General features: G+C 42.5%; 1 protein-coding gene across 1 annotated transcript in view; it reads left to right on the top strand.

Moving 5' to 3' along the window:
* Nucleotides 1-2,424: 2,424 nt before the first annotated feature.
* The window catches only part of LOC310771716 (two pore channel protein 2-like), a gene marked incomplete at its 5' end in the record, with an annotated part of 32,842 nt that continues 24,807 nt past the window's right edge, over nucleotides 2,425-10,459 (top strand). The window contains 9 exon segments of the mRNA XM_083631932.1: nucleotides 2,425-2,434; nucleotides 2,966-3,095; nucleotides 3,328-3,538; nucleotides 4,222-4,392; nucleotides 4,502-4,640; nucleotides 5,496-5,663; nucleotides 6,867-6,992; nucleotides 7,678-7,746; nucleotides 10,181-10,236. Of these exon segments, the coding sequence (XP_083488058.1) occupies nucleotides 2,425-2,434; nucleotides 2,966-3,095; nucleotides 3,328-3,538; nucleotides 4,222-4,392; nucleotides 4,502-4,640; nucleotides 5,496-5,663; nucleotides 6,867-6,992; nucleotides 7,678-7,746; nucleotides 10,181-10,236 (1,080 nt within the window).

Below are 10,459 nucleotides of genomic sequence, written 5' to 3'. Positions count from 1 at the left end.
CTCTATCAATTTGGGGCAAAATTAGAAAGTAGATAAATTCCAGTAATTCTTTGGGTGAACTCATCATTAAATGCGTACAGTATGTAACTTATACAAAACCAATGATTGGGTAAATGGCAGTACCTAAATGTGCTAACTTGTAGGTACTATTTAGTATTAGGAAGAAGATGTCTACATCCCTGTGTGATCACACGTGCGTGTGTAATAGCTGCCATTTGCCCAAATATTGGTTTTGATACGTATTTAAAGGGATATGCCAACATTTTGGGAGATTGGCCTATTTGCCATATTCCCGATAGTAAAACTAGAATGTGGATAGATGCCTTTCTCTTCCCTGTGCGAGCAGTAGAAAGTGGGTTTCACCCCTCCTGCTAGTGAGCTTAGCAGCTGAATGGTAGTAAACGGTACACGAGCCTGCCACCATTCAGTCACCAAAAATACACATTCCAACAGCGCCAGAAACACTCACATGTACATGTTGTGCCTCGTGTATTCACCACGCAATGAAATAATCATCCAAAGTTACGGGAAACGGTCATTTTCAAAGGAAATAAATACCAGGAAGTACTGATGACTGCACACAGCGCATGTGCCTCAGGCAAACGCGGAAGTAACTTTGGTTCCACCGCGTTAGTTCTGGCAATGGATTTACTTGGAAAATGGCCGTTTCCCGTAACTTTGGATTATTATTTCATTGCGTGGTGAGTGCACGAGTACTCTCCCAAAATGTTGGCATATCCCTTTAATGATGTCTAACAGTCATTTCCCGAGCAATTTGTTTATTTGCTTTATAGTTTTTGCCCAAATTGATGGAGTGTGTATAGAGGATACATTTGCTATGTATGTATGTTTCTTATGAAAAATAACTGGCTGCTTGTTGTTTCCTCCAGCCAAACCGGTGGTCATCCCTCCCACCAACATCCGTTTCACCTCCCTGACCCCCAGCAGCATCTCCTTCACCTGGGAGCCGTCTCACAGTCCAGGCGTCACTGGCTATTACGTCACCTATGAGGAGGCAGGGGGTTACCCTCTAGAACTCACCCCCCGACCACACGCCGGACAGAGCTACGCTTTTATCAACGGTGAGTGTGGAGCATGAGATTTACATCAGCTCTGTACATACATGTGTGTACGTACATACATACATACATGCATGCATGCATACATACACTGTCAATATTCGGAATGGATGAGTTTGTACTGAAAAGACGTCTTTGTAGTTTGTTTTATTTAATCTTTTCATTTTGTGTTTGTTGTGTTTGGTCATAGGTCTGAAACCAGGAACAGAATACGTCATTAAGATTGTGTTTGTTGTGTTTGGTCATAGGTCTGAAACCAGGAACAGAATACGTCATTAAGATTGTTGCCCTGCAGAATGCGTTGAGAAGCACACCTCTAGTGGGCAAGGCCAGAACCCGTAAGTGCACCCACCTTCCACCTGATACAAGAGTTCTAGATATCATCGTTAATGGACTGTAGAAACCTCTCCAAATGTGCCCCTTTTATATTTTTACTGAAAGCTTACATTGCCACTATATGATAAACAAAAAGTTATACACTTTCTAAAAAATGTCATTCTGGAGAGACACGGTCACTAATGATGAGCACATTTTCATTACACATTTACATTGCAAAGATTTTTTTTTAATACAGTACGAGGAATCATGCAGCGTGACGTCATGACACCGCAAATCCACCGGAAGCGCCGCAGTTAACTAGCATGAGTCTCAAAAACTATACATCACATCGCTTATATTTTGACATTCTGAGTGAGAGCAGAAGTAGCTCAAGAGTCTGATGTATACCGGTACATCAAATCAAAATTAAAATCATAGTCAAATTCCTTGTACTTGGCCAATAAAGCTGATTCTGAAATCTATGTCAGAGAGACCTTGTCAGGAATTGCAATTTGGAGCTTAATTGTAATCTTCTCATATTGTGTCTGAATGTGCTGGATTGTCAGTGTATGTTATTGAATTATCTGACTGTAATAATGCATTACTCCTGCAGGCGGCGTCTGTGAGCTTTCCCCCCCTGTTTAGATGGTTCTCATAAACATCAAAGGCCTTAGCCCACAGCAATACATATTTCTGTTAACAAAGCCCTCATTCAGAGTAACTATAACTACATTTACATGCAGACTCATTTATTAATATCACTATTTAGTCTTACCTTGGGCATCCAATGCAACAATACTGTATAACAATATACTGTATATGACTTCCTTTCAGCTGGAATGGTAGATAAAGATAATAGATAAAGAAAAAGGGAAAAAAGGGAAATTACAAATCTCCTGCCGTTTTAGAGCTATGCTGCACCCTGCTGGCTTCCTTCTGTAACTGCTGTGCCTAAAGAAAAAAATCTGATGGTTGCTTATATTTTTTCCTTACCAAAGGTTGACGTTAGCATTTGTTGTAAGGAAAGATGATCTCAAGTCAGCAGTCATGGGCAACTTTACAATGGTTTCTTGCTTGGTTTCTAAAGCAAAGGGTTCAGGAGTCAAAATGGACCGCAGACACACTGCTGGTGTGTGCAGTGTGTGGCTGAAGAAGGCCAGGTCGCCATTGTAAATAAGAATTTGTTCTTAATGACTTACCTGGTTAAATAAAGGTTAAAGATAAGACTTCATTGATTTACAACACAGCACTAAAACTTGCCGAGCTGTGCATTATTTCCCTGTGTACTGCAGTGTCAGAGATGGACAGGTTTCATGAGTTTCCTGTGATCATATTCACCTTATGTAGCCCCGCCCACTTGACCCAGTTGTGTTATGACTTCCTGTTCAAAACACCGTCTGTTTTACCTGCTCACTATAGTACTGTACTGTCACAGGAAGTGTCAACACAATAGGAAGTAACTGGCTGACCCCTGTGTTGGAACATAAGGTGAATAGGAGCACTGTACAAACATGCTACGAGTGCTAGCGGATCTGTACCTTTTGCTTTGCCCTGCCTGCTTCTTACAGCCAGCACACTTCTGTCTCTCGTCCAATCAGAGTCACTTCCAGATCACCAGCTGTTGGTCCCCGAGCTTCCTGTCCCTCACCGACCCAGCACCGACATCCTGGATGTGCCAGAGCCCTTCGATGACAAGAGGTGAGACCAGGCACAATCATCCTGACTGCTGCTATTATTCATTAGGCAGAACAATGCATGTCCAGAAGCAGCTATTCTTGCTAAGCATTTGAATAGTCCTCACGTTTTATTCTGCTTCTTGAGTTTTGCAATCATCTGTGTTGTTCTCCCTCCCTTTCTCCATTCCTCCCTCCCCTCTACCTCTCCCTCCCCTCTCGCTCCCACCCTTCCTTGCATGTCTTCCTATATCCAGTTTCAACTCAAACCATGTCCATTTGGCTGGCACCGGTGGCCAGAACCAACCGGGCCAGCAGGGCCAGCACATCTACACCGAGTACCAGAACCTGGGCCGTAATAACGGAATCAATAGCGGGCCCAAAGAGGGCCAGAGACCCACTGCAAGAGACCCCCTGATCTACATCCCTCTTACAGGCCAAGATGGAAATCGAGTACCTTTGGTCAGGGTGAGTGAGAGTTCTGTCATGTACTTTATGCTATTGTTTAATACTGTATTCAATTATTATATTGAACAAACTACAATGTTATAATTGTCCTGTCCTTATACTCAGGGCTGTAGTGGGGCGTACACACCGTTTACGTACCTTTTTAAATACAGCATAGCGGTTACTCGCCATTTTATGATGGAAAATGCACATATTTTAAACGTAGATGTCCTTGGTCCTAGCAGGATTTTTCTTTAGGCTAGAGTGAAGCTATTCTTAGCATATTAAACTAGAACACCTAGCGCATTTATTGGTAGCAACCATGTCATGTTAGCTTCAAGCTTGTCAGGAAGGAGGCTAAATAACGCTCCAAAGTCGGGCTAAATTTTGGCGAGGGAAAAACTGGCATGGCCATTTTCAAAGGGGTCCCTTGACCTCTCACCTCAAGATATTTGAATGAGAATGGTTATTGGTACCATTCCTGGAGAACGTGGTTCCTCTCTGTTAGAGGTTGTGATGATAATAATAAAATTACATTTACATTATTTATAGGGATATGATTCGGTTTCAGTTTTCTCGTCTCATCTACTGTATCTAGTCTCGTGGGTGACTGAAGTTTATAGTTTTATCCACCTTTTTTATAAGGGCATGACATAGCCTTTTCCCCCACTACAGCCCTGCTCACTGTGTGTTTGGTCCTGCAGGTGAGCGAGGGTCTTCTGCCGGGTCTGCCCTTTGGTTTCCCCGACAATGAGACAGAGCTGCCACAAGAAGCGCAGACAATCACAATCATCTCCTGGCAACCAATCCCTCACAGCTCCGAATATGTGGTGTCCTGTAACCCAATCACACACCTGGAGGAGAGGGACTTCCAGGTACACACGCATACACGCACGCACGCGCGCATGCACACACACACACACACACACGTAATCGCACGTGGACACACACATTCTAATCACTTTCTCTACCCTTTCCATATAGATTCGTCTTCCTGGCACGTCCACCAGTGCCACATTGATTGGACTGACATCTAGAGCGTCCTATAATGTGATAGTAGAGGCCATGAGGGGCGGGGCTAAAGAGAAGGTTCTGGAGGAAGTTATCACCGCTGGCAATGCTGGTAAAGAAGTAGTCCACACTGACAAAGACCAAGCGCACGCTGAGATGATTTCTCTTCTATTTCACCGTGTTAGACATGGAAGCAAAGCACGCTGAACAGTGCTTCATTCTCATTTTGATTAGATTAGTTCTATCTGTGGCTGTAATGTCCTCCATTTTGTTTATTATACAGGCCAATTCGTAAAGCTTGAGTTTGATATGCATTTATCTATAGTAAATGCTTTAGCTACAGCAAAGTTAGTTGCTTGTCTAATGTTACTATAAATAATAATAATAATAATACATGGCATTTACAGTATATTGCCCTAATTATAATGCTGATTGCGTAGTGTTACATTTATAGCCATTGCATTGATAGTTGTATAGAGCTGAACAGTCACGTGACATTCTTTGCCCCGGAAGTGAATTCCTCCATTCATTTTCTCCATTAGACATTTAGAAAAATCCTTATAGAACGAGTTTGGGAGAGAGAGGGGAGAGACGACAATTTTATTTTTTCCGCCTTTGCCATTTTTGGTTTTTGCTCCAACTGAAATGTTTTATGGTCACTCAAGATACAGTAAGTCACGGGTTGGCTTGGTTCCAGCCTTAAAACTCATCATATAAGGATTTTCTTTTTCAAATATCTATGGAGAAAATGAATGGGGGAACTTACTTCCGGGGCTGGAAACGTCACGGACAGTCACGTGACTGTTGAGCTCTATTGAATTTACTGTGATTATTTGGGGCAAATAAAACTAATTCCCGACTATGTTCTCTCTCCCTCGGTGGCAGGAAGAACAAGTCAGGCCACGGTAAAGCACATGGAATGGATACATTTGTAAACAGAGTTTTTTTCTTCCTTCCACCCCCTTAGTCCCAGGTGACCTCCCCATGTCTGGCAACCGCGACGTGTGCTACGACACGTTCACACACACCTACCACGAGGTGGGCTCCGAGTGGGAGCGCATGTCTGACACGGGCTTCAAGCTGTGGTGCCGCTGCCTGGGCCTGGGCAGCGGCCATTTTAGGTGTGATTCATCCAGTGAGTGGCAGCTTTACTAACCCCATCCCAGCATGCTTTGCAGACACACCATAGAAGTCCAATGATTCTATGTGATTTACTTGAGGAATTTATATAAAGTGGCGGAATGAATATGTCTCAGATTTTGTATAATTTCATTGATTGGGCTGAAAGTGAGGAATTGAAGCACGTGCATTAGCATGGTGGACCCCCCGATCTGGCAATAGTATATGGACAAAGCATCTGAACATCTACATCCTGGTGCTGATAGGTCTTATATGGATCAGGAGAACCAAAATTGTATCTAATTAAAAAGCTTTTTTGATTGATACTTATTGCATTTTATAAATTCCTTCACTATAGTGCAAAACTGCATAGAACATGGACTGTAATATTCTATGCTGAGCAACACAGTAATATAATCTGAGCATGGGCAGCCTTGGCAGGCAATAATTAAATTGTTAATTTACAGTAAATTGCTCTCTATTTTTGTATCGGATATACTATAATGTGCAATGATATAGTTCTATACATTATTTTATATATATTATTCATAATATCGGTATGGTGATTTCCATACCCTGTATATCATATAGGCTACTGTATGGAAACTCAATATATTCTGCCTGTGGTCTGCCCATGTTAGCCTCTCTGCCATGTTTGTAAGCAGCAGTGAAAACATTGCAGTAAGAGGGGATAGCTGCTAGCTAAGCTAAGCTAACTGGCCAGCCTCGGTCTGTTTTTTGTATTGTCCATATCGATAACCTGACGATACCAAAAACTGAGACGAGCAATTGAATATGAAAGTCATATATTCAAGGTAATCGCATGGACTGGGTATGTGTGCGTGTACGTGCGCGATGGGTTCTATTCCACTGGGAACTAATGTACTCTCTCCTCCACATCAGGAGTGATTTTGCGAATGTAGGTTCATTGTGGAGGATGTGATGTTAAAATATGTGGATAGAAATGTGTGTTGCAGAATGGGAATGTTCATTACAGTACCTTGTGTCACATTCTGTGTGTGACTATGATGTGAGTCTTTCTCCTCAGGGGGAACGGGAAACGTTTGAAACAGAATTTAGGTTTGGGGGACGCTCTCATTAAATAATATCTTCTCCCCTTACATCATTATCTACTCCTCTTTCACCCTTCTCTCCCCACACTCCCTTGATCCTCTCTCTCTCTCTCTCTGTCTCTTTTTCTTCTTCCTCCCTCCTTCAGAGTGGTGCCATGACAATGGCAACAACTACCGTATCGGCGAGAAATGGGATCGCCACGCGGAGAACGGTCACATGATGAGCTGCACCTGCCTGGGTAATGGCAAGGGAGAATTCAAATGCGAGCCACGTAAGTCAAGACTGGTACACGTACGCGCACACACACACACACACACACACACACACACAAGTCAAGTCTATTTTAAGCCCTACTTCACAACAAGCATGTCTTGGAGGGCTTTACAGAGAATATGACTAGCTAGGTCTAGCTAAGCACTATTAATAAACAATCTTATGTTAGAGAGAGAAGGGAGAGAACAGGACAAATAGGGTATACTGGGGCTGGGCGATACAATTGAAATCAATATCACGATAATCATAAGGATCTTTCTCGATATCAATATACTGTATATCACAATATGGTTCATGTAAGCACGTTAAATAATCAACTTATTATCATATATTATTATTGCCTAGCAATTATCACACACACACACACACACACATTTCAATTCATTTTCAATGACAGCTGTCCATTGTTGTCAGGCAGCGCTGATGACGCGCCCGTCTCCGGCAGATTTCCATCCGTTTTGATGGACACAAAGTTCAGAAACAAATAGATACACACGCTGGTGGTTCACACTCATCCTGTATCACAAGTGTTACTGTTAACGTGTCTTTCGTTCGTTATGGTTCCTTAATGATCTCAAATTGGTTTGTGTACTCCAGCATTATTCATCTTGATGCAATATTGTGTCTTTGATGCATGTCCTCCAGATGAGTCCACGTGTTACGACGACGGCAAAATGTACCAGGTGGGAAATCAGTGGCAGAAGGAATACCTGGGAGCCATCTGTACCTGCACCTGCTATGGAGGACAACAGGTGTGTGTGTGTGTGTGTGTGTGTGTGTGTGTGTGTGTGTGTGTGTGTGTGTGTGTGTGTGTGTGTGTGCGCGCGTGTGCGTGCGCGAGTGTGTGTGTGTGTGTGTCAGATTGGACCAGTGTCTTACGTATCTTCCGAGGACATAGTAGAGAATGTGCTGACATTAGGAGTTAGGCAACAGGTTATCTGGTAAGTCAGAGCTTCCATAGACCTCTCTGAGACACTCTGACAACGCGACCTCTGGCATAGTTATGGCACAAGGGATACAGTGAGGTGACATTCATCATGAAACCGTACATTCCCTGAGCTGACCCCAGGTCAGCTCTTAATACATAATGTTGAATTTTCTTTCTCTGTGTGTGTGTGTGTGTGTGTGTGTGTGTGTGTCAGAGGTGTAGTGCTATCTAGAGAAGTGGCGGAACGCACCTATATGGGGAACACCTGCACACGCACAGGTCCCAACAAAGCGCCCCCCCCCCCCCGCACGCACACACGCTAACGTTCACGCAGCCTATTCATTAATTAATCGTTCGGGGGGCAATCGCTTATATCAACGAATTAAATGAGCAAACTCACGGATTCCTCAAGTGCTGCAAACCACTGTCACTGACACACGACTAACTTGTGTCCTCTATAAACACTGCAGAAGCCCGTGACATTTGCAGCTCTGAAACTAAAATATGTATATGGGCACAGCAGAGCAGACTCAGTTATCAACACAAACAGCTAAACAATCTCTCAACCAGCGATCACACAAGTTGCACAACTGGCATCTGGCGATGCAAATTGCAATGGGGTGATTAACGCTAACTTTTGATTCAACCGCGTTGAAAAGAAACACGCTTTTAACATTGTTTCTTCATGCTTGTAAACGTACCTTTTTAGCAGCTGGTCCGAAAAATTAAAGGATGTTTGGCTGCCTTTTTCATCTTTACTTGTTATAGTGAGGTACTGGTGGAAAAAAAAATATTTTGATGCTGAAAAAGCCAGTATGTTTCAGTATAGCTTTTATTAAACTGAGGTTTCCCCCGCGCTGTAGCTAGTTAAGGTGGAATGTTTCCTTTTCCTTCAAGCCACGAGTTGATGCTGTGTGAATAATTCAGCCCACCTTAAATATAGTTAAGGTGGAATGTTTCCTTCTCTCTTCAAGCCGCGAGTTGATGCTGTGTGAATAATTCAGCCCACCTTAAATATAGTTAAGGTGGAATGTTTCCTTCTCTCTTCAAGCTGCGAGTTGATGCTGTGTGAATAATTCAGGCCACCTTAAATATAGTTAAGGTGGAATGTTTCCTTCTCTCTTCAAGCCGTGAGTTGATGCTGTGTGAATCATTCAGCCCACCTTAAATATAGTTAAGGTGGAATGTTTCCTTCTCTCTTCAAGCTGCGAGTTGATGCTGTGTGAATAATTCAGGCCACCTTAAATATAGGACGAATGACAACGTTGTCAAGTTTCACTCGTTTTATTGGCTCGACATGCACACACACTGACACACACAAAACACCCCTTGGAGAAGTATGGGAACGCCGTTCCCACGCGTTACATTGGGACTACACCACTGTCCTCCTCGCTGTAGGCTCCTAAGCTCCTTCTTCTAAAGTGCTTTGGGCTACACTGTTGTATGAACTGTGCTATACATTTGATTTTAAGCCTTCTATAGGGATTGGTTAATCAGCAGACATTGTATATGTGTGCTTAGAGAGACTTGAAAAGACAAGGGTTCAAATCCCCATGTTGACAACACTCCCTTACTGAAGTGCCCTTGAGCAACACACTGAATCCCAGCCAGCTCCAGACTCTGACTCTCTGAGCTCTCTGTGGAGGGAGGGGAGAGTAATATTTTTATATTATATATAAAAATTATTATAGAGCTTATTTAACTACCAATATCAATGAAGTATCACATTATATTGGTTTTATGCTTAAAACAACAAGCCATTCAGTGGCCACTTGTGTTATAGTACATTATAATATTCCCACAATATAGGGACTTGTATTTTGTCCATGGTACTTAATAATGAGCTTATGGTAGCCTTATAGTATGGTATTTCTTATGTATATTTGCTTTACTCCATTATGCTCGATGATATTTTGAAGCTTTCAAGTTTCCTGTGATGTTAGCATAGTATTCTATTCATTTTGATTATATGAGTATAGTTCTTTATTCATAAGAGTAGCTTTGCTTTCCCTTGGAGTTGAGTGGACTTCAACCCTTCCAGATGTTTATTTATTTATTTTGTAGCTGTAGTTTAGACCCCGGCTTGTCTTTAAGCTCTCCTAAATAGCCCCAAGAAACTTGATCTTCTCAGGTCCTGATCCAACCAGTTCTAGGGACAAACATCTCCGCGCTGCAGCAGCTCTGGCCTGGACTGTTTGTCTGACAGTATTTGTTGGTGATGTTGGAGATGGTCATGCTTCTCAAACTGTTTCTCACAGATGACGAGTCCCTCTACATCCAGCAAGCGGTCATATTCATTGAAGATGCCATACAGGTAAAGGCATGACCAGACGCACACATGCAGTGTTGGGCAAGTTACTTTCAAAATGTAAGATACTACATATTACTACCGTAGTTACTTTCATTTGAAAGTAATATGTTATACTTTACAATATTACTGTCTGTGTAGACTTATTTATTACTCTACTTTTGCATTACTTTCACCAAAATAACAGCAGTAGCAGAATGACATCCCCGCCTCGGAAACATGCTGAAAA

This window comes from Poromitra crassiceps, assembly GCF_964638095.1.
Source record: "Poromitra crassiceps genome assembly, chromosome: 2".
NCBI classification, from domain to species: Eukaryota; Metazoa; Chordata; class Actinopteri; order Beryciformes; family Melamphaidae; genus Poromitra; species Poromitra crassiceps.
The sequence above is the reverse complement of the archived record's forward strand: the minus strand, read 5'-3'. Positions and strand labels throughout refer to the sequence as shown.